Consider the following 25279-nt stretch of genomic DNA (forward strand, 5'->3'; position numbering starts at 1 on the left):
CTGAAAATCTCAAATTTGCTTTCAAATGTAGAAGCTGCCAATTTTTTTTGGTAAGTCTCTTTAATTGCCCTACGACGCCGTTTCTTCCTATCTCCCTCATTCCCCTTCATTGCTTTCTCTGTCCCTCAATATTGTTATCTCTGTTGTCTCTCTCTCCCTCTCATCTGCAAGCTTCTGCCGTTGCCGAATTCTGAACTTCAACGGTGGATTCGATGATCTGGGCCCACTAGAGGACTCTAAGGTGCTGCTCAGGCTGCTCGTGGTGGGTCTCGAATGAAATTGTTGAAATCATCATCATCCTAAAAATGATTACCATTATTAAGGTTTGGGTTAGGTGTATTAGGGATTGAAAAGGGTAATAATGGAAAATTGGTCTTGGCCTTGGGGTCGCGGAGAGACCTAGCGGCGACATCGTAGGTGCGTGTGGCGGCGTCGACAGAGTTGAAGGTGCCGAGCCAGACTCGGGTCTTCTTCCAGGGGTCTTTGATCTAGGCGGCGAATCGGCCCCACGACTACTTTCGCACGTGGTCTGATCGTGGCTCCTTATGCCTTGGTTCTAGGTGGTCCGATCGTGGCTCCCTCCGGCGTCGCCATGGTTCTGGGTCGTGGCATGGGCTCCATTGAAGAGGGCGGCGGCGATAATGATCAAAAATCGATGCCTTTGTTTGTTACTCTTCTTTCTTTCTTTTTCATCTCTCTCTCGTCAATCTGTTTATTTCTTGGAGAATGGAGTTTGTTTCCTCTGTCTATCTCTATCTATATTTGCAATGGAAAAAGAATGGTGGTTGAAAATGGAAGTCGGGAATGGTTGTTGAAAAAAAAAAATAGTAGTTGTGTCAAAAAATAGCAACGCATCATTGGAGTAGAATTGCTAAAATATATCATTTTGACACTGTAACACTTCTCAAAATATAGATTTGACATGCAGAAATAACTTTATGCATCAGAGATGGTTATAACTCAAGGGACATAATAAAAGCTATTTCTAATTTTTTATTAACCAAGTTATGTATCCGATTCCATTTGCCGCTATGATTGAAATTTTGGATTTGTTTATAAAGATTATTATTATTTTTTTATTAACTAAGTTATGTATCAGAATATATTTGTTTGCCGCCATGATTGAAATTTTGGATTTGTTCACAACGATCAAATTATATATATATATTTTTTAGTTTCTAGATACAATTTTTAAATGTCATAACTAATGAACTAAAATATTTTGGTAGATACCACCAGATATGACATCCATCTTTTTAAGTGGTGGGTTCAACAGGGATAATGTGGGTATATATTTATTGTGAGAGAAAAAAAAAATTTAGTTCCCATACCAATTCTAAAATTTGAAATATTCATAACAAATATGTTTAATATTGTGGTAACGTTGTAGTTAAAACAATCTGGGTAAATTGTACTGACACCTCCAGAATTTTTGATCAACATCACTTACTGACAATGAATTTTTTTACATTGATATCTTCTAAGGTTTCAAAAATGTGCATTGACACCCCTTCAGGCCTCTGAAACTATATAAAATTACCTTCTAATCATTTGATTTGTCAACAACTCCATTTAAATCATAAAATTACAAGTTTAACCTCCTAACTAAATTTAATGGACCAAACTAATATCTTCATCTTTTCTACACATATAAATATGGTTTATATATAATAACACGAATTCCATAAAAATAAAAAAATAAAAAGAAAAAAGAAAATTATTATTATTTTTAAATAGCAAGTACAACCACTACTGCAACATAAAATAATAATAATAATAAAAATAAAAATAGCCATAGCTAGCCTAGACCCACCACAAGGGGGGAATAAAAAAAAAAGCAGCCATGTACGAGATCGGAAGGAGAGAGATAGAATGTTGGCGGTTAGGTATTAAAATGAATAAAAAAAAAAGAAAAAAAAGATAGAGAAAGAGGGTTAATGATGAGAGTAATTTTGTCAATTAATATAATTGATATTTTATAAATATATTTAAAATTACATAAGTGTTAATGTTAAAAAAGCCGTTGACATTTACCCAAACAATTTTGTAGATTTTCAATAAAAATTTGAATCAATTAGGATTCGAAGGTGATTTTAAATGATCACTTTTCAATATTTTCAGCATTTTAAACAAATTGATAACGATAAAACGAAAATGACCACGCAAACACGCCCGATTTGCCCCCAACCCCAATCAAGAGAGAGAAAGAAGAGAGAGAGAGGTGGGGAAGGTAGGCTGACAAAATCGAAGACGACAAGGCCGTCTCATCTGCTAGTGTAGCTAACGAAGCGTGAAAGATAGATAAGACCTTAAAACCCTTTTCTTCGTATTTTGTAATCTACGCTTTTATTTTGGACTGTTTTGGGCGAGAAAGACGGAGTTCCGATAAGGTTTTCTATGCAACTCAGTATTTTTCCCTTCAATTTCACCTCGTTTATAGCTTTACTTCATCGTACACAAATTTTTAGCGTTTTGGGTTCATCTTAATTTTGCATTTAAGGTTCAATATACACTACCATTGAAGGGTAAAACCCTAACAAATGAGGTTTTGGTTATGGGGCATGTCGTTTTCAGTTTTATTTCGTCTGTTGGAACTTTTTATACGGCAAACTTTTTATATGTATGTATCTCTGTATGTATACATTGTGTTGTGTTTGGATTGATTCTATTTCGTTTTTACTATGATTTGATAAGGTAGCAACTATATATGGCGTCTCAATTGATCCGAGAATGGACTGGTATTCAGCAATTCCCTGCGGCAACCCAGACCAAACTGCTTGAAATGTTGGGAAAACTAAAGCAGGAGGTATAATTTATATTCTTCAATGAAATTAGCTTGCAATATTTGTAGAAAGCTGTTTGTTTGCTGAGAGAACATGGAAAAGAAGGCAAACCAAGTGTATGTTGCAATTTTTAGCAGCCAAACAGAATGGCACACACTATATATTGCAATATTAATGCGGTTCTTATGCCATTGTAGGATGTGAATACCTTGACAATCCTTGTAATGGGGAAAGGCGGTGTTGGAAAATCTTCGACCGTGAACTCTATCATAGGGGAAAGAGCAGTTGCTGTCAGTGCTTTTCAGGTGTTTGTTGTTGTCAATGTATATCCAGCTTATGTGGGTTCTGAGCTGGTTTTTTCATGTATTGATGGTATATGTATTATGCATAAACAATGTTATGATATTGCAGTCGGAAGGACCAAGACCAGTGATGGTTTCACGCTCAAGGGCAGGATTTACATTGAACATCATTGACACTCCGGGGCTTGTTGAAGGAGGATATGTCAATGACCAGGCACTTGAGATCATAAAGAGGTTTGCGTTTTGCCTCAAATAGTATCAATTTTACCATGTGTGAAATATGTTATTTTGTTCTATATTCTAGTAGTGCCTTTTTTCCCTTAATTTTTTTTTTTTTTTTTGGGGAGTGAGATTTTGCATGAGCGCCAAAGGAGGTGTATACGTGTAAACACGATGTGTACGCTTGGAAACCTTGGAACTATTACCTTCATCTCACCTGAAAATTCTACAAAAAATTAATAAAAGCTACTAGTAATACATGGAATAAAGAGCTCAATAGCAGATTCTTTATACATAGTATGGGCATTCTTATACCTTCAAGCGAATCCCTATTCCTCTTACCTCGGATTCTCCAACTCGTAAGCTCATTCCTGCCACTCTTAGCATCAGCGGCATCAGCCAGTGAACTCCAAAAGGAGCACATAAAAGCGCCCACAACTCATTCCGTTTGCACATGCAACATCAGTTAACTATAATTTGGCATCTATTCTGAAGGTTGTCAATAGTGAATCTTCTTAAAAATTTCCAACGAACCAAAGAAGGCTACTCAAGGAAGAGCATTCGTGTGCAACACCGCCTTCAAGGTAACCCAAATACCCAATACCAGCCTCCTTCTAAGCTATTGTATAAAGGTGCCACCTAAGCGGTACACCCATGATCTCACCTATGCAAAAGCATCCTCCTCTCTCTTCGCATCTTCCATATACCAATCCCAAGAAAGCCTCAATCTCTCAATTTCCTGGTCTTGCAGCAGCTTATGTGAACATCTCATACCATCCACTCCTTGTGAATCAGAGGCAATCCGACTCCATAGCCTGCCCATCGTCTGTAACTCGAAAACTTCTGGAAGGTACAAAATGAGGGTCCTCACCCACCAATGATTGATCCAGAACCTAACCTGTTTCCCATTGCCGACTACAAAGATTACATGATTTGAGAATTCATCCTACTTCTTCTTGACACTTTTTCACACACATCATTAGTTATCTGGACCTCCCTATTATGTTAACTCCCTCTCACTGCCATACTTCTACTCTCCTTCACAGCCCATAGCTGGACAACCATTTCTTGTGAAGAGCATGACAGAAAAGGTGAAAGTTCTAATTACCTAACCTTCCATCCCTTATAGGAGTCCAAATGACTTCACCAATCTACCAGCTGATACTTGAACTCATCCCGTAGAAAGTTACTTTGAATCCTAGAATTCATGTGCCACACCTCATATGAAGGTGGATTAAACCTTTTCTTGAATTTTGTGACTCTTTATACATTGACCATCTTGTTCATTTAAATGACTTGAATTTGTTTTGGTTGGGACTGTCTTAACAGGTTCCTTTTGAACAAGACCATAGATGTTTTGGTCTATGTGGATCGCCTGGATGTGTATAGGGTGGATAACTTGGATAGGCAGGTTGTGAAAGCTATTACTGATAGTTTTGGTAAAGAAATATGGCGTAGAGGATTGGTTGTCCTCACTCATGCTCAGCTCTCACCGCCCGATGGATTGAGTTATGATGATTTCTTTTCTAGAAGATCGGAGGCTGTATTAAAAGTTGTTCGTCTGGGAGCTCGGATAAAGAAACAAGATATCCAGGTACTTTCTTCGCAACTTTTTGGAGCCTGTTCTACAGTGTTGAGCTTGTAACAAAATAAGTTTCTCCAGTGTATTTTAATAAAATGTAGTCTATGACTCTTCAGTGACCTTCCTGTGTCTAGCTCTTCTGAGAAAGGTTGCAATGATCTATCTTCTAATCTCTTAAGGAGGAAGAAAGCCATTGGTGAGTTAGTCCAATGGTGTGATGTTCAAAAGTTCTGAAATTTTCTCTGAATTGAATTCTTTCAAATTGACTATTACATAGCTATATATTGATTTCTAGAGATTCCAACTCTATTTGGAGTCTCGGACTTATACTTCATATGTAGAAACATGAAGCCTTCGATGACTAAAAAATATATAAACATAATCCTCTTATAGCCCATGATGTCCAGCAAATCTGAAAATCTCGACTCTTAAAACTTAATAATAACATAAATAAAATTAAAACCACATATAACTAAGTTAAAGAAACATAAGAACAAGACAACTCAAATTGAATATTGAGCATGCAAGTTCCCAGGTTTGCTGTCTTGAAATCCAATTAATTTTTGTATATATACACATATTTTTGGCAAGTAAGATTGAAATTGTATTAACCAAAAAAGATAATTTCATGAACGAAGGGAAATGCACTGTAATATGTGCCTCGAGGGAGATGCATTGTAATATGTGCCTCGAGGGAGATGCATTGTAGTATGTGGGTGGGGTGCGGGTATCTATCTACACTTTGGATGTGTCATATCCCCAAATATAAAGATACATGGACACTACTAAATATTTATATTATTTAAGATTTTTATTTTATTTTCTAAAGTAAAATAATGTTTTATGTAACAGTGTTTAATACAACATTTCACTTGCTTTGAAGCAGCAATGTAATAAACTTGAACTTTTGAATATTTTATTTTTATTTTTTCTTATTATTATTATTTCTAGCCAAAAGTGCCGGACACATAACCCACACCCATATTTGATTATTGTGTGTCCTGCACTGGTACTTTACCAACTTTCGAAGAGTCAATTTAACGTAGTTTCACAATATAGACCCCTTCCTTATTGGGGAATGCTAATCCTTATCCTAACCGATCTTGTTTCTCCTTTTCTTTTAATTTTATTATTCAGTGGAAGGGTATGACTAACTCAGTTGCTGTGAGCTTGAGATACAATATAGTGGCTACTAAAAAATCCCAATCTGGAAGAAGTAGATTGTTGAAGCATTCATTTTCTTTATGCTAAGGTTTAGATAGAAGTCCTTGATAGAGGTTTTGCCCAGGCTGTCTAAAAGTCTTCAATAGAGGTTTAGGCCAGGCATCTCAAAAAGTGGAAAAATATTGCCTAGTAGTTAACCTGGTGATCAATGTTCAGCAATGAATAAAGGCAACCAAAATTTTTGCATATACTATATCATTGAAAGGGCATAGGAGTAGTGGTGAAAGTTGTGTACGAAGCAGAGTAATTTTAAAGGGAGCTCAAACACAATCTAGAATGGCAATGATAACTTTTCATACAGCCAATGGAGGGGAATTATTGTCAAAACACTCATCCGCACACAATCACATATACATTTTTTGAGGCAGCCCTAAACTAGAACCAACCTCTGCTTCATCTTTTGTTTATGCAAGTTCAATTATCCGAGCGTTGAGTGGATGATGCCAAGAGTTTTAATTGATTTAGACTGCTCACACATACCTACACTTGCATGGATGCATCTATATGAAGGTAACTACATGCAGATTTAGTAGGTAAACTTCTTGCAGCACATTTCTTGCTGGTGGCATGACATGACTGACTGAGAATTTGAGCTTGTATTAACACATCCAACACTTATCTCTCAATTTTTGTTTGGTTGCCTACTTTATCATCTTTACTCTGCTTGAGTTAATTCTTCTCTGTGATGGTTGTGTTCTTGTTAATGTTTTTGGACTTGATATATTGGTCATTTTGACATTTATCTCCTTGCTTCTACTAGGGTTCTTCTGTCCCTGTAGTTTTGGTTGAGAACAGTGGGAGGTGTAATAAGAATGATAGTGATGAAAAGGTTGGTTATCTAGCTATTCCGACCAATTTTTATTTATATTTTTTTAAAGGAAGTGCCATTAATTTCTTGATGGTTATTTTATCATGAGATTACAGAGATGATATGTTGTTATTCGGGTACAGATTCTTCCAAATGGGACTGCTTGGATTCCCAATTTAGTCAAAACAATCACTGATGTTGTTTCAAATGGAAGCAAGGGTATCTTGGTTGACAAAAAGTTGATTGAAGGGCCAAACCCAAATGAACGAGGGAAGTTTCTGATTCCTTTTATTTTGGCATTCCAAGTAAGCTTCTGAACTTGCAGGGTTCTTGCGTATCCTCTTCTTGCTTTATGTGGCATTGGCATGGAATCTATTTTGACCCTCTTTTCTTTGCTTTTTTGACAGTATTTCTTTGTCGTGAAACGGATCCAACGATGGATCCAGTATGATATTGCAATGGAGGATATACCTGCATGGGAGAAGCGGGACATGGCTGTGGCTAGCCGCAAGTTCTGACTTATGATATGGCATTTCTCATCATTTGTGAAAATTTTGAATGTTTGGCGTAGTTCCTCTCTCCGGAGTCATCTCTTTGTTGTTTCTGATTTCATCTTCGTAGTAATTTTCAGTTGCAGAAGTATTATGTGGCAATTCGATCCATTTAGTGTTTTTGAGGGTACCAATTCCTGTGTATTGAACATTTCTCCTTTTGGATAATTGATTTTCCCTTTATTTAGTCTTATTCTATTGAAGTTTTCCTGTGTTTTGCCTATGTGCATTTTATATAATAAAAAGTTTGAGGTGTATGCTCTGCTTGAACCCATGATATCATTATTGTTTGCAGCAGATCTAGGAACTAGGAGATGGTCTTATCCTATGGTTTTTAAACGATTTGTTTGTCTAAGGGTTTGGTTATACGAAGAAACCCTAATAATCTTGCCTGAATTCGATAGATTCAAAGTCCAAAGATGTGAGAATGAGGCACTTCTTGATAACTATGAAGATCGAAGCAATTTTTTACTTTCCCCCAAACAAAATCAAAGATGGTCTTATCCTATGGTTGTTAACCGATTTGTTTGTCTTAAGGGTTTGGTTGTACGAAGAAACCCTAATAAATCTTGCCTGAATTCGATAAATCAGAGTCCAAAGATGTGAGAATAAGGCACTTCTTCATAACTATCAAGATCGAAGCAATTTTTTACTTTCCCCAAACAAAATCAAAAGTTGGGAGCTAATTTACCATGAGTGGCTTCCCTAATTACAGTTTCAAGTTGCTATAGGAACAAAATGTATGCCATTTGCCAAGGAAAATAATAATAATAATAATAATAATAATAATTAGAGAAGAAAGAAAGTATTTTCCAAGGTCATAGACCTGTTTGGGCTATTGTATATCCATTTCCCACTTGGCTTCTGATGTAATGGAATAAGATCAATGAAACTGTTCAAACAACAAAGAATAACATTTCCATTAACTGTCAATGCCTACAACAGGTGAACCACCTATACAAAGCTCTCTTCGGAATGCTACTTGAAAATATCGCCTATGCCACTCTAAGTGATCTCTATATCAGATTCAAAAATCTGAAGGGAAAGAAAAAAGGGAAGAGGGGTAAACAAAAAGACTTCAGTCGCTTGTAATTTTGCTGCAAAACAAACTCTAGTCATTCGGATTCAGAATCATCGGTTTCACTCTCCAAGTACATCTCTACGGCGTCATCACCTGCTGATTCCTCCTCTTCTTCCTCTCTCCACTCTTCATTCTGTATCTCAGTTGCTCTAGCCTTCGCATTGTCAAGCCTAGAACTGACTTCTTCCCAGGATACAAGCTTCTCCAAAAAGGTTGATATATAATTAGCCCGTTGGTTCTGTGACAGAAGACATTGACAACGCTATTATTAGATTGCGTATAAGACAGACCATAAGACAGGAAAACTGAACTTGTCAGACATAAATGGCAAGAAAATGGTCACTTGTGTTTCATCAACTCGGCCGTACCTGAAAGTCAAGGTAGTAAGCATGCTGCCATGACAAATCAAATTTCAAAATGAAAATTAGTAATCAATTAATAATCACCTGTTCTATAAAAGAAAAGAAAAAAAAAAAAAATCAGAATCAAGTTTACTCAGTGATTATGTTGAGTTACCTCCCAGACATCTATAGTAAGGAGCGGCTGCAACAAATCAGCAATAATATCACAAGTTGCTCAGGGCAAATGAGATACGATAAATGTACAAATAATTTATAATCATAATAATACTTGATTTTAATCTACTATTGTTACTCATTATAATTATCTGTACATTTGAAATAAACAAGGAAATCTATGGTCAGTCATAAATACTCACAGAGTAATCCCAGACGAGGGGGTTCATAGCATTGGGACTCGTCACCACTACCAACTTTTTATCCTCGTCTGATGGACGAGGATTCACTGCATTTTCTACATCAAGTCTGTTTGCTTTGTCTAGAAAAAACAAAACAATAGTTCTATCAACTCATGCCATTTTAGCTAGTTATACAACAGCGAAGCATTGGATAGATGAAAAACAAAGAGAAGGAGATGCTGTGATTTTTGGGGAGTGGGGAAGGGATGCATTCTTACATGCAAGCCAAGCCCAACCAGAACCGAATTGTGTGGATGCAGCAGACTTAAATTCTTTAATGAATCCTTCAAAAGAACCAAAATCTCTGTCAATCAGTTCCAAAACTTCTCCTGATGGCTTTCCTCCACCACCTGGTTTCATGGACTCCCAGAAGAAATCGTGGTTCCAGATCTGCAGGAGGATACCAGTGAAATTGCAAATAAGAAGCAAGCAGACACTGCAGGATCTACTTCATCGAAAGAAATATCTTTCTTAATATTCACTCCCTGATAGACCAAAACTGCTTCAAATCACTAGAAACTGGCAGTTCTTTGTGAAAAATAAGGATATTGATATCATGGTTATTCGAAACCAATCTCAAAATCCAAAATATTGGTAGATCCCAAGGTTGTATTTATTAGTGAAAAAGGCAATGCATAATTGCATATGACAATGATTGATGAAAAAAGCTAAATGTTATAAAAGAGATTACCATGATTGATGAAAAAAAAGGCAAGATATAGATTCTTATTCCGCAAAAATCTCATAATATGACCAACTCAATTTGAAAATCCTGATAAGAAGCACAGTTGAGCATTGCTTACCTGTGCAGCATTGTTGAAGGCTGGAAGGAGATCACCCTTATTGTATAAAAGAATTATTATGTCTTCTAACGTCATTCCATCTAGTTCTGTTCCCATTATCTGCTTGTTTAGGTTCTCCACATAACCCCTGTGGTGCTTCCCCCAATGGTATTCCAGTGTTTCCCGGCTCATATGTGGTTCCAGAGCATTCTACCACGTATCCATTAAATTGGTTAATGGCAAGAAGAAAAATTAATTTTTACATTGTCATAGAAGTTTCATGTTTAGCTCATGTAGCAAAATGAGCTAACCTACAAAAGATCCCATTCAATCTTATACTATATCTGGGACATACTTGGATGTTCATGCACTGACATTGTTCATAACATTACAAACGAAAAATCTCTTCTACTTAATGGCTTCATTTTAAGTGATATACTTTTACTTACTGTGCCATAGAAAGTGCAATAAAGCTACTCGAAACCAGGGAAAGAACTCCTAGAGAATGACATGAACCAATGTCGGACTACTTAAAGTCTCAATTGTTGGCTGAAAAAAATATGACAGATGAGTAATATTACACTATTGAACCATGCTGAATTGGCGAGCTAGGCAAAAGCAACAAATACCAAGCTCAAAGCCTCAAACAGGCTCAGTTGAGCCAGGGTCGACCTCTGTCCATGTTCCATTAGCCAAGCTGATGTCAGAGAAGGCAACTAACATTACATACCTATACCATGCTCTTTTGACAAACCGTACCTGCCAAGCAACAGATAGTATGTGGCAGGTACATATGACAAGAGCCGAAAACCAGCCAGGCAAACAGTGACAAGAAGTTTGCTATAACTCAAGCTATTGATATTTTGAGAAGTATTTTTCTTACCAATGGGGAGCTAAGTGAAGCATAAGCCCACCATTCCATAAGTGCAACCATGCCTAATCCCAGAGGAATGGTTAGGAAGCAATCAAGAAAGAGACCACAACTAGCCCTATAGTTGATCAAAGGCATCGAGCTTAGGTTTATTATACCTCAGAACTGTGATTCAAGGAAGAAATATAAAGCACATCTGATGTTTACACAAGATTAAATAAGAATTTTTAAATCATACCAGTGCATATGGAGGAGGCTTCAGCTCAAATTTGGCAGTTATTATACTGGGTCCAGCTTTCCTTGGCCATTGTGTCTACAAAATAGAAAACCCTTGGTCCTCAGAGAATCAAAAGAGAAAGAAATAATATCCAGTTGAACAGAAAGAGCTGCTGGAGATTTTGAAACCACAGTCCCGATGTTGACAGCATATAAGGTGACACATGAATTTTAAATTTTTCTTTCTATATTGATTCTGAGAACATTAGAATGGAAAATCCAGAATGTATACTAATAGGATTTGCATCTTCCAAAATATCCTGTCTATAAATAAATACAAATTTTGATTTTATTTTATTGCCTCCAAAAGATAAACAAAATAATAGATAACTATCAAATTCTGTTGTTTCTAGGAGAAGAATCTAATATAATCTTAAGGTAACTAATTAATCATGTGGTTAATTACTGCTCACTTATCCCAAAAAAAATGTGGTTAATTACTGCTCAGTCTGCTCCTACATGTATTTAAAGATTTGCTTGTGGCTAACATGAATTCTATCATTAATATAATCTTAATATTATCACAAGGAAAATTTACCTAAGCTCAAAATGAAGAATTAAAGACATGATACTGGTTAACAATCAGAAGTTCAGAACTCATTTTGGGATATCCAGAATTTACAGGTTGCACCCAGACTTCTAAATATAAACTCAAAGGCTCGGAAAGCTTATGTAATGAGTGGACTTCTCTGCATTCCATTAATGTTGTTCAGTCATTTTTCTGAACAAAACCCCATGCTCAAGGAGATTGTCACTTCCAAACTGTTCATGGTTAGAAACATTAAACCTACCAAGAGCTTAGCCAAAGTGGCATCTCCTATTCCTTCCAAATAGAATAATGGGTGTGTGACTTATCTATCAAAAAAAAGAAAAAAAAAAAAAAGAAAAAGAAAAAAAATTAGATCTTCCCAAGTATTTCATTTCATCAGACACTATATGTTCAATTAAAGAATAAACCTTTTATCAAGAAGACCATGGCCAAATAACTTGGAGTCACTATGTAGAGCGGATAAGAAGGTTCAAACTCCAATTATATATCAAAAAAGGAGAAAAAGTTATGCCCAATTAGGCAAGGGACAAGATGGGTGCCCCCAGATAAACCCAGTCACTACCACACACATTTCATCAAACATCATTCATGCATTCCAGTTTTTCAAACTCCACTACACAATGGGTATTTTCTGGATAAGCTAATAATCATCACACACCAAGCAGAAAAAAAAAAGGGAAATGGAAAGCAGACCTCCTCCTTCCTCCAGTGCAAACTCCGATTTGATCCTTGAAGCCCTGCTATTCAACCAACAAAACAGATGAGAGAGAGAAGAGTAACATTGGCAGAGAGAAAGAGAGAGACAGTAAAGTGTAACATTGGCGACCTTTGCAGGGAAGAAGAGAGCACGTCATCGAAGTAGCTGTGACCATTTCTCTTTCCTACCAGAGTTCTGAAATTTGGATGGGATAGTAAGAGATGCAATAACTCGGGAGAAATTAGAACTCCGGTAATATATTAACCCAACTTCTTATGTTAAAAAAAAAAAGAAAAAAAGAAAAGCACTTCATATGTTACAAGTACTACTATTCACTAAAACAATGGACCATAATAACTACTATCAAATGTTTGATTTTTTTTATTTTTTTTTTGGGATTGGATGAGGACTCACACATGGCGAGTGCTTTTATAACCCAGTGTTTGGGTTTGTTCGTTGTCTTTTGGAGCCCGAATTCAATCTGCACACCTTTTACTTCTAATTTAACATTATTACCCACCTCAACTAATAAGTCATACAAATAATTTTCACTAAAAAAAAAAATGATGTAAGAGTGTTTCTAACAGTTGGAATTAAATTTTCAAAACTTAAGATTTATTGATGTAATGGAGAAATTTTGTTCATAAGAAACTGTTTATGGAGTTTGAAGTTAGGTTTAAATCTTTATGAGATAGTCGGGTGGTGATAATAAATTCTAACCTAAAATGTGACATAAGCCATATAGATCTAGAATGCAAAAGTGACAAAATTTTACAAAGTGGGAGCAAGAATGAGAATAAACGCTTATCAAGAAAAATTATGTAACTTAAGATGTGACCTCTATCTTATTTAATAGAGATAGTATCTAATTATTAATATTTTTAATAATGTTCAATAAATTAGGCATTTTTTATACTAATTGTTTTGCTTCACAGCATACCTCTAAAAACGTAGTAAGTCTTAGAGAAATAAGACACTATTGAACTTAATCAAGTTGATGGCCTCTAGAATTTGAAGGGTGACGATGTCCAGCCTAATTTTGTTAATTCATCTTCCACCTTTGATTAAAAAATCCTAGTTTTTTTTTATGACCTTCAAAAAAAGAAAAAAATCCTAGTTACCAATTTGTTTTATAATCGTAAGCTCATCCTTGACTTGAATGTTTCCGTCTACGAACATGGCAAGAATTCGGACACACTAGACTAGAGTGAGAGTGACAATTTACTCCCATTTTTGCCAACAACCAACAAATTTGGACAAGTGTTTGTAATTGAATATGTGGAACACATCACATCATCTTCATTATGCTGAAACGACTTTAATATATGTAACTATCATTGTTATTGATGTTAACAATGACTTTTTTGAAGTGCTGTCATTTAGAAGTGAAAAAAATTGTATTTGTTGGGACAGGCAAAGTTGCAACGCTAAAAAGTCCTCTGGTGGTAAAGAAAAAATGCTACACTATTGAATTGTTTAGGTTGAAGAATGAGCTCAAACTCAACTTGAGGCATTAAACAATCATTTTAAGTATGATTTCTAACTCGATGAGTTTAACTTGAGTTTTGAATCTAAACTGGGGTTAGATTTGTATTCGCATTGAATTCAAAAAAAAATTTCTTAACTATACGTGCATTGCCTACCCTAAATAAAATTAATTCATTTCAACCGGTGATGTCCCTTCGCACCCTTTTTTATTTGGTGTGACTTAAATTTTCGAATTTGCTACGTGTGACTTAGTGTATGCATATAGAAAGCATTTACATATATCAATCAATTAATTAATAGGAGGTGTGTGTCGTTTATACCTTCATTGAAGAACCCAATTCTGGAAACGTTCGTAACTTGGTGATTGGTTACGTCTCTTGGATCCTATTAAACGCACCTCTCATCATTCTCGGCTCGCACCGTTCACTCTCTTTATATTCCCTATGCTCATTCTTCACCATCACCATCTCCCAATTATCTGTTCATCAACAGGTTCTCTCTCTTCACACCTCTCTGTTTGTCCCAATTTTTATTTATTTTTTAAATTATTGTTCAATGACACGATTTGATGATGTTCTCAATTTACCTTCTGCAGAAAAGGGCAGGTCTCGCTTGCAACAAACTTTCAGAATCTTCTCTCCATCAATCTCAAATGTTCTTTAACAATGGAGGTTCTCTCTCACTCTCTCTCTCTACTCTCTCTCTATATATGTTTTGTTTTTTTTTTTTTTTTTTTTTTAAATTTTTAGAATGTGACTTGGGTTTATTTCTCTTTACAGTGGATATCAATTCTCGGAAGAGGAAGAAAGAAGTTTCTGATACTTCATTGCCTGCATCATTGATCAACCAGAGTCCTTCCCAACAACCTCCACAACATTTTACTCCAGTCTTGTCCTTCACATCTTTATTGACCGACGATTTCTCTGCAAATATCCAAGAACAGAGTGATCAAATTGAGCAAGTAATCCAAACCCATGTAATGATCTCTCTCACACTGAAATGGGTCTCTATTATTTCTCGATTTCGTGAACGTAATTGTAGATCGCCAATTCTCCATTGCAGGCCGATCAGTTGCGGCGCACGTTAGCGGAGAAGTGGCAGAGGCACTACAGCACGCTAATGTGCGCGGCGGAGGAGAGGGCGTCGAAGAGACTGAAGGAGAGAGGGGCGGAACTGGAGAGGACGGTGCGCAGGAACAAGGAGTTGGAGCTGTGCGCGGCGCAGTATAGAATGGAGGCGCAGGTTTGGAAGGCGCAGACGGAGATTCTGGAGGAGAGAGTGGCGTCGCTGAGGGAGTCACTGGTGGAGGCTACGATGAGCCGGGGTGGCGTTGAGGTTGGCCGGGGGTGCGCTAGTGGGGAAGCGGAGGACGCCGAATCGTCGTACGTTGACCCGGAGCGAGTGGAACCGGTTCGGTTGGCGTGCAAGGCGTGTGGGAAGCGAGTGGCGACGGTTATGATTTGGCCGTGTCGACACATGAGCGTGTGCAGGAGATGCAACGCCGTTACAAAAGCTTGCCCTGCTTGTCTCTGTCTCAAAACCGCTAGCATTGAAGTCTCTCTCCCCTAATCCTCTCAAATCTAATACACACAGTCACACACACATTTTACATATCTTTTTCAATTTGTACAACAGATGGAAAGTCTCCTAATTTTTCAATCTGTTTAAGGTTTTTGATTGAATTTATTTTTTTATTTATTTATGTATTTTGTATATAACAGTTTAGTATATATATATATTTTTTCTCTTTTTAATCACTTTATTGATGATCAATTATACATTTAATATACAATAAGATTAGCAATTTAAAACATATTTTAATAATGATTTAAGTACTGAATTTTACCAAATTCAATTTATGTAAGTGTGGTGGTAGACTCTACTATATAATATTTCATGTCATTGAATCCACCACACCTTTCACATAATTTAAATTCAATAACTACCGAATTCATTCCCAAAATTACCACTCTATATTTTAATATATATTTAGGTTATTAAATTTGAATTCAAGATGATTTTATATTAAGCTGTAATTAACCCCAAGTTGCACCAAAATAATGAGAAATCTACATTAACCTGCCCAAGTTGTGCACTAGGAATCTTGAGAAAATATTTGAATGACTAGCAAAAAATAATGTAGATTTTCTAGAGATATTATAAGGGAAAAAAACAAAAAAAATAAAAAAAATAAAAAAAAAAACAAAGAAACGAAACAAAAAATCACTAGCACACCATATCATTTTTCTCACCAAACACCATGAAAAGTTGAAACAGTATTATTTGGAATGAGTTGTCCCCAAACACAATTCAGTATCTTTATGCTAACATTCTTATGTAAAGCAATTGTCTTCGTTTAGACATGCACATACTGTTGGAGGCAGTACCACTCAAACAAATTAATTCTAACGTACAATAATCATTTTCCCAAAGTACCCCTTCCTAAAATGCTGCATTGCCCACACTCTTTAGTGGAGGAAAGGCATTTTAGTTGTTTATGTCTTCATGGAGGGTAATTTTAAATAACAAGGTAACAGTTACTGTAGAAAAAATTTCAGTCTTCAATTTGCTCATATAAATAGACCCCTCCATTCACGAAGAAATTCATACTAAAAAAGAAAAGGTGAGAGTAGTCACCACTGGCCAAAAAAGACACAAAATCGCCGGAAAAATGACAATCACCACCATTGAGAATGTTATGATGACCATTCTTCTAATCATTCCCATTGTCATCGGAGATGACACTATACCTATTCCGGCAGATAAGTCTCAAGTGAAGAGTTGGTACCAAAACAGTGTCAAACCTTACACAGCCCGGAAGGGCACTTTGGACCCTCCCCTTGTGACCGCAGAAGCTGGTGCCATGGTAATCAAGGTTAGGAAAGATGGAAAGGGCAATTTTAGGACGGTGACTGATGCCATTAAAAGTATTCCGGATCAGAATACTCGTCGCGTCATAGTGTGGATTGGGGGAGGAAATTATACTGAAAAAATTAGGATAGACCGAAACAAGCCGTTTGTCACATTTTATGGGGCACCTAATGATATGCCAACTTTGGTTTATGATGATACCGCAAAGAAGAGTGGAACTGTTGATAGCGCCACCTTAATTGTAGAATCCGATTACTTCTGCTGTGTTAATGTTGTAATTGTGGTGAGTCTCTTATATAATTTTCCAACTTTGTTGGTTATAAATATATAAAATTAATTTTCATGGTAATTTTGTTACTTCAGAATTCGGCACCAGGTCCAGATGGCAAAAGGGAGGGAGCGCAGGCGGTTTCATTAAGGATCTCTGGCGACAAGGCTGCATTTTATAACTGCAAAGTTTATGGATTTCAAGACACCGTCTGTGATGACAAGGGCAAACATTTCTTCCAAGACTGTTACATTGAAGGCACTGTTGATTTCATCTTTGGCAATGGACAATCTCTATACTTGGTATCAAATTGACATCTCTCTCTCTTTGTAGATCTCTCGTTTACATTCATGTTTTTTTTTTTTTTTTTTTTTTTTTTTTTTTTTTTTTTTTAAGTTAGCACCAAGAATTCCCTGGGCAAGGCTCTTTCGGGACCCACTCTAGGCTCCAAACCTGGGGTGTAGAGCCTCGCCGCAAGAATATACCGGGTGAGTCAGATGACATGGATGGCTTGGGAGGAGTCGTACACTAGCCTAGTGTGTGCAAGTGCCAAGCTCCTACCATCACAGCCAAGCCCCTAAGGGCTCATTTACATTGAAGGCACTGTTGATTTCATCTTTGGCAATGGACAATCTCTATACTTGGTATCAAATTGACATCTCTCTCTCTTTGTAGATCTCTCGTTTACATTCATGTTTTTTTTTTTTTTAAGTTAGCACCAAGAACTCCCTGGGCAAGGCTCTTTCGGGACCCACTCTAGGCTCCAAACCTGGGGTGTAGAGCCTCGCCCCAAGGATATACCGGGTGAGTCAGATGACATGGATGGCTTGGGAGGAGTCGTACACTAGCCTAGTGTGTGCAAGTGCCAAGCTCCTACCATCACAGCCAAGCCCCTAAGGGCTCATTTACATTGAAGGCACTGTTGATTTCATCTTTGGCAATGGACAATCTCTATACTTGGTATCAAATTGACATCTCTCTCTCTTTGTAGATCTCTCGTTTACATTCATGTTTTTTTTTTTTTTTTTTTTTAAGTTAGCACCAAGAACTCCCTGGGCAAGGCTCTTTCGGGACCCACTCTAAGCTCCAAACCTGGGGTGTAGAGCCTCGCCCCAAAGATATACTGGGTGAGTCAGATGACATGGATGGCTTGGGAGGAGTCGGACACTAGCCTAGTGTGTGCAAGTGCCAAGCTCTTACCATCACAGCCAAGCCCCTAAGGGCTCATTTACATACATGTTGTTCAGTGGGTATTTGCACAAGTGACTATTATCTTACATTCGAAAAATTGAGAATAATATATATATATATATATATATTTATATATATATATATTGAGCATTTATATTCTCTTAAGGATAATTGATAATTGATGTGCATAAATGTTTTTGGTGCAGAATACGGAATTACATGTTTTGCCATGTGAAAATGCTGCAATAGTGACGGCACAAGCAAGGGAAAGTAGCTCTGATAGCGCTGGTTACTCATTTATCCATTGCAAAATAAGTGGTTTGGGGAACAACACTTTCTTGGGTAGAGCTTGGAGGGATTTCGCTAGAGTTGTATATGCCTACACTAACATGAGCAATACGGTCACCCCTGAAGGATGGGCCGATCATTATAATCCTCAAAAAGACAAGTAAGGCATAACATGCATATATTATGGCATTGCATTGAGGAGAAATGTAATTAATTAACTTGTCGTTTCAACTCAGAAATTAATGATACCGTTTTTTTTAAAAATATTAGAAACCTCCATAATTATCTTTAAAAGAGATACCTCTTCACCGGACGTACTTATATATATGTTTATATATATATATATATATCATGGTTCGTCGTATCGTTTGATATGCAACTTTTTTTTAAATTCGATACACGAATTCTTATCGGTTAGTTTATACTTACAAACGTGATGTTGACATTTTCAGAGTTTTCTTTGGAGAATATATGTGCACTGGTCCAGGGTCGAAGAATGCAAGCCGAGTAGGGTTTTCGAAGAAACTAAGAGATGTAGATGCTAAACCTTTCATCAGCCTTGGTTTTATAGAGGGTTCCAAGTGGCTGCTTCCTCCCCATAGGGTTTAAAATCCGACGTCTCATACAGGACATGGACCTAATAGTGGAGTTAATATATACATATACGTATACATACATTACAGTTTGGTGTGGTCATATTGTCTCTTCATTACATGTTCCTCAATCAAAACTTTGGTCTCTGAGGATTGTGTCCTACCCTATGACACAATAACACTAACCTGTAATGTTTCACTTTTATAATTATTCTATAATTGTTTTATAATTGTTAGTACTAATCAGCAATAATTGTTTTATAATTATTCTATAATTGTGTCTATGAGCCACATTATAGGTCAAGACCTCCTCACTAGTACGAAAGTAAGTACTGTACCATTCTAAATTTTAACCAAATAAGAGAAACTTGTATTCTGATAATTTCTCGTCCTTTGTTTTCGTCTTCGGAAATTGTATTTATTGTGTATTTCGGAAACTAATAGTTAAACAAAGATTTGTTCAAATACACGGTTTCGTTTAAAAGAATGACAATACCAAGGCTTGTGGAAGTTTCTTACCATACAAATTAAGTACAAGATTGAGGGTTGAAATCTTGCAAAAATAAAGTTAATGTGTGAGTTTTTTGTCAAGCTAAAATAATTAAATTAAATTTAAATTTAATAAATAAATAGCTCAAATGGTCTATAAATTTACTAATTAAGTGGCTTGGATTTTCATTCAGCGACTAAATGACCAGTGCATGATGGTACGACTAGGCAAATAACCAAACCAGTCTACCATCAGGCTGGGCCACCATGGGCCAGTACAAGTTTAATCCATATGACCCATTTTAAAAGAGGGTCAATTTCAAAATGATTGAATTCATCACAATTTACTAAGTTGTTGTAGGAACATTTGATTTAGTGAAATTTTTGTATTAATTGATTGTATCAATAATTTGGTGTTAACCGTTGTAATCAATAATTTCTAATAGTCCTAAAGATATACATTGAAAACTCTCCTTGACTATGTTTGATTTCTTAGATATGTTAATCTAAGGGCTCTTAATTACTAATTGGTTATTGAATTATATAATTTGATCTTCGAATCATCTTCAATTGTTCGGATGAAATTTGGCACAACTGTAATCAATGGACTGTTGTTCCAAATTCAACGTAATATGGTGAAAATGGGTCCATAAATTCATAACGAGATTGGGTGGGTTATCTTAAGAAACTTTCATGATGTGTAACATTACTTAAAAAAAAACTTATAAAATATTGAAAATATTTTTAAATGAAATAAAAAAAGAAACATTTAAAAACAGAGAAAAGCCCTGGATATTTTAGTCTTATAATCTACTAGTTGAGATCTCTAGAACTTAGTGTTGTACTCAATAATCAAGTTCTTAATTTTGGAGTTTGGATCGATTTTTCATATCAAATGGTTTGACTTAATTAATTATTATCATTAGATGTCTTAAAAGTGAATTATATTTATTTATTTATTTTTACCATTAAGTAACTTTATATCACTAAAGTTATGTTTGAGAGTGCTTTGGAATTAGAGTATGAAAATATTTAGTCTGAAATTAGAATTAAATATTATTAAATTTTAATTCCAAAGAGCTAATTTGGTGCTCCAAATACAATAAATGCTTTAATAGTAAATGGTTTCATCAAGATTTATGTGCATTATGATCAGATCTGATGTAATGGAAGCTCAGGCTAAATGCAAGTATGGACCTCCATATAAGTAGAGACAGGTTCAATGGTGATCAATCATCCGAATCCAATTCGATCAACACGTACCGGCTTCTATATATATAATGAGATAGAACAAGAAGACAATCAGATTATTTAGAGAAGCTCATGCATGAAAGTGTTTTTAGGAACTTAGGGTTTATGGTGAGGTTCTTGGACACTCTATACTTCAGTGGCTTCTGTCAAGAAAGCAGATATATATGTTAGAGCTGTGACAGCCGTCTGATGGCATATCTGATGGCTATTATTCATGATTGGAAGAGGTTCAAGGGATCCTCTCTGCCAATGAATCGTGGAGGTCGACATTGAATGGGAAACTTTGTATTTACAGGTTTGCTTATGTGGTACAACCAAGATGATCAGAATTAGAAGCTGTGGTGACAATGTGTCATATAGTTTACTTTTTATAACTTAAGATGTATTACATATATGTAGATGGTTAATATGTGATCAATTCACTTATATATATTGATGCTGATCATATAATCTAAGCCCGTCTTTTGCAAGCTGTACATATCAGTTTCCACATATTTTATCTTTTGCATTGTTGTGTTATTTGAAGCTGTTGAACTGTCCAAAGTCAAAATCGAAGTTTGTTCGAGTCGAACTTGATCAGTTTGATTTGAATTTTGGGGGTGGTTTAATATAATGATTTTGAGTTTAATTGTCATTTTTCATCGACCATTTTCAGAGATTGTTTGTTACCTAGTAAAATTTTTAGGATTTTTTTTATAGCTAAAGCTCAGACTTTTGAACAATCTTTTCTTTAATATTAGTCTTTGAGTTTTCTCTCTTCTAAACTTATCAGATGTATATATATATATACACATCTGATATATCATTTCTCACCAAATACCTTTTGTAATGACACAGTGAAACAATACTATTTGACAGTGAAGCAATTCACAATACTATTTGTAACAAGTTTTGCTTATGCTAAATTCAGTATCTTGTGCTAACATTACTTGGTAAAGCCATTGTCTTAATTTACTGTGAGCTATTGTTCATAAACAAACTCTAACAACATTTCATGCAAAATCATTTTCCCGAACTACCCCTAACCAATATAATAAAACAATACTATTTGTGTTAAAAAAAAAAAAAAAAACAATTATATACTATATATTAAGATAATTAAATTTTAAATAATGATGAATATAAAAATATAATTTCAATTGATAATATTTTATTTTTATATTTACAAAAACGAAAGAAAAATAGAGAAGGGGGTGGATGGAGGGGGAATTACTATGAGTGAGAAACAAGAGATGATTACTTCGTAAAAATATAGAGTGGAGACATTTTAAATTTTTTCAAAATATACCGATTTAATACTCTCAAATGTAACATTAGATCTTACTCCTTCAAGTTATCAAAAAGTAAAATATCGTGCGAAGAATGATTGTTATGTTGTTACCGACTTAGATCTTACCGATTTAATTATCTCAAATGATTGTTACTCCTTCAAGCTATCAGGACGCAAAATTTCTTGTACCTTTACTTTTACCATTATGTATAAATCTTTTTTTCTAGTTCACATATTCATTATCTATGGGTGATTATAGATATAGATACATAGAATTGCCTGCTAAAGAATGTGACCTCAATTTTGTTTATTATTGATTTTAATTACTCATATGTTTTGTTTGTAAATTTATATTTTAACTATTGTTATTCTTCGATCTTGTAAAATTTTGTTTATTTAATTGTATAAAATCAAACTGAAAATACAATCTAAAGCCCAAATTTTTAATTAATGGAAATGGAAAACATAAAACAATATTATTAACAAAGTACAGTTTAGAAATGTTAAAAAGGAACACTATTCATATACAAAACAGCATCTTAATTTACAAAGAGTAACGATGTCAAACATAAAATCACAAGACTAATTGAGAGGAAATTATTTGCCAAACACTAAGAGAAAGTTTAAAAAATAAAAGTAGGGACATAGAAAAATAAAAAACAGAGGATAATAAGAGAAATAGAAATCACAAAGATAAATTACACTAAACACACAAAACTTTAACATCGTTTAGTCACTGTCTCGATTAGTCGATCTTCTTCTTCTTTATTTTTTTTGTGCAACCAGTTGATGAAAAACTAATGTTTTTGTTTTCTTTCATGGGATTTACGAGAGTAACAACATTGTATGGTAAACATGATCAATATCTGTAATCTGTATAATAAATGACTGCACATATTGTCAAATTAGTAATACAAAGAAATATATTATTGCCTTTTTGATAAATCACATTTATCTTCATCAAAGCTTTAAGGAACGCACCCAATAAGAATTCATCATACCCATAAAGTAGCTTTCTAAACACTTATGAAGTAAACTATATCCATACAAGAGACTAATGAATATTATCCAACAAGTGTCGCACTTGGACTTTTACAAACGCCCAATTCGATGACTAAACTTGAACTTAATTTTGATAAAACTCGAATTATATCCTCGGCTTTAATCCCTAAAGAATTGTTTGAACCTAGAAAAAATGGATCATGAGACCTAATGCTCCATGAGACACAAAACTCAAGTCTTCTTCAACTAGGACCAACCCTTTAGAGTTAAAGTCAAATATTCCTAACACAATACACAAAACCAATATATATACACAATAATAATATAGTATTTATTACTGAGATGTGGTAAGGAAAATGCTCATGTAGCAACTTACTGATAAAAAAACAAAAAAAAAAAAAAGAAAAATTAAGAAATCAAATTTATTCTTAGGGTTAATGCAAATCTACTAAGCTTGTAGTTTACTTTTATTACATAGTAGTATAATGAGAAATTATTCATTGCAATAGTTGCAATACAGACGTGGTGTAACGAATGGTTACAAATGTTTCACTAAAGCAAATTTATCAGCTTTTTAATTATATTAAAATTTTATTATATTTTGATGGAGTGTTTGTAGTGAATAATTTCTCACAACCCAATATGTTAAACTTTCTACGTAATCAATTTTTTTTTCTTTTACAGCTACTTAATCAGATTGATTAAGGAAATTCCAACTTTCAGAACATGGGATAGTCCAAAAAAGATTACAAAAAACCCCTCCAGTACAGATAAATTTTTTACTTTTTTTATTATTTTTTTTAGTAAGTTCTTAAGTTATTTCTATTGTATAATATATCCTCTCTAATATTTTGGGTGTAAGTTGAATTTATCAAAGTGAATGCTAAGGGTTTCAATCTTTAAAAGAGCAAAAATATGTGTGAGTGGTGTACGTGTGTTTTTTATCAACATATATATATATAATTTAAAATCATTTTTTTCTTTTTTTCTTTTTTATAGTAAGTTACTTACCCATCACCGGTACCCCGTTTTACATTATTATTATTATTATTATTATTTATTTATTTATTTATTTTGCTTCCTATACAATGTATTTGGGTTTGTGAGCTAGATTTTACATATTGGCCTACGTTTACTACCGCTAGATTTTACATACAAACTAACTCTTACAAGGAGTACAAGTTTACAAAATCCCAAAAGCTAGACAATTAAGTAGACATCTGGGCCCACCCACACATATATAAGAGGGATTTTTTTTAATATATATATATATGGTTAATTACAACGACACTATCTGAGATTTGACATAATAACAACTATATACAATTTAGTTATTTTTTAGACAAAGACACCCCCTGCAATAATTTTAATCCAAACAAACCCTTAAAATTTTTGAAAAGACGAGATTGCCCTTCAACATTTAATTCATTTTTATTATAAAATATCAAAACTCATGACAAGTCAAATTTGCTCTTATATATATACATTATTACCCTTATATTATTACTCTAATATTAGTGTAATATATTAAAATATTAGTGTATTATTATATATTAGTGTACTATTAGTGTAATATATTAAAATATTAGCATAATATACATATAATATATAAATAAATAAATATGTATATATATATGGAAGAGCAGCAAGGAAGACAGCACCAGCCGCCACCACCTTCATCGACGCCGCCCTACTACGCTGCCACACCCAATTCCCCAACCTCTCTCCACTACGCTGCCACACCCAAATCCCCAATCCCTAATCTCTCTCCACCCACCACTGCAAAGCCACACAAAACCCAACAAACATGATGAAGTGGAGGAATGGTGGAGATCGATCTCCTTTCAATTCGGCGACGCCATTGACGGAGGTGGCAACAGTGGGTTTTAGATTACAGTGCGGGTTTGGGCAGAGACCGTTGCCGAAGAGTATACCAGAGTTTTTGTTGGCCAGCGGCCGTTGCCGGGCAAATCAAAATTCGAGTCGGCAATAAGGAATCAGTTGCGATTCCGGTGACGATTTTCTGGTTCACGATTTTCGAATCCTGCAACAGCTCGATGGTATCCTTGTCAGTCCACATCAGTT

General features: G+C 35.1%; 3 protein-coding genes and 1 pseudogene across 5 annotated transcripts; 3 read left to right on the top strand and 1 right to left on the bottom strand.

Moving 5' to 3' along the window:
• Positions 1-2164: 2164 nt before the first annotated feature.
• LOC132312517 (translocase of chloroplast 34, chloroplastic-like) lies at positions 2165-7656 on the top strand. Of its 3 annotated transcripts, none has more exons than XM_059810906.1 (8): positions 2165-2390; positions 2699-2806; positions 2981-3088; positions 3195-3319; positions 4634-4898; positions 6871-6939; positions 7062-7223; positions 7326-7656. In XM_059810906.1, exons 2-8 carry the CDS (start codon positions 2708-2710, stop codon positions 7434-7436), a joined length of 939 nt encoding a protein of 312 aa, XP_059666889.1. In that variant the 5' UTR covers positions 2165-2390; positions 2699-2707; the 3' UTR covers positions 7437-7656. The 3 variants fall into 3 exon arrangements, with proteins under 3 accessions (XP_059666889.1, XP_059666888.1, XP_059666891.1); XM_059810905.1 differs by having other exon boundaries at positions 2166-2390; positions 2695-2806; XM_059810908.1 differs by lacking the exon at positions 2165-2390 and adding an exon at positions 2397-2525 and having other exon boundaries at positions 2695-2806.
• Positions 7657-8356: 700 nt separating this feature from the next.
• Positions 8357-12880, bottom strand: LOC132312519 (superoxide dismutase [Fe], chloroplastic-like). The gene is made up of 9 exons (XM_059810909.1): positions 12613-12880; positions 12480-12523; positions 11199-11273; positions 10111-10299; positions 9526-9697; positions 9269-9387; positions 9067-9093; positions 8919-8942; positions 8357-8788 (listed from the first exon to the last, which is right to left on the bottom strand). Exons 1-9 carry the CDS (start codon positions 12656-12658, stop codon positions 8585-8587), a joined length of 900 nt encoding a protein of 299 aa, XP_059666892.1. The 5' UTR covers positions 12659-12880; the 3' UTR covers positions 8357-8584.
• A 1659-nt stretch (positions 12881-14539) lies between these two features.
• Positions 14540-15540, top strand: LOC132314485 (probable BOI-related E3 ubiquitin-protein ligase 3). Its single transcript, XM_059813347.1, has 3 exons — positions 14540-14642; positions 14751-14932; positions 15013-15540. Exons 1-3 carry the CDS (start codon positions 14540-14542, stop codon positions 15538-15540), a joined length of 813 nt encoding a protein of 270 aa, XP_059669330.1.
• A 1102-nt stretch (positions 15541-16642) lies between these two features.
• LOC132312518 (pectinesterase 2-like) lies at positions 16643-19198 on the top strand (annotated as a pseudogene).
• Positions 19199-25279: the final 6081 nt, after the last annotated feature.

Source organism: Cornus florida, unplaced genomic scaffold, assembly GCF_030987335.1.
Source record: "Cornus florida cultivar Cherokee Brave unplaced genomic scaffold, ASM3098733v1 CherokeeBrave_3.0.0_Hap2_Chr06, whole genome shotgun sequence".
Taxonomy (NCBI): domain Eukaryota; kingdom Viridiplantae; phylum Streptophyta; class Magnoliopsida; order Cornales; family Cornaceae; genus Cornus; species Cornus florida.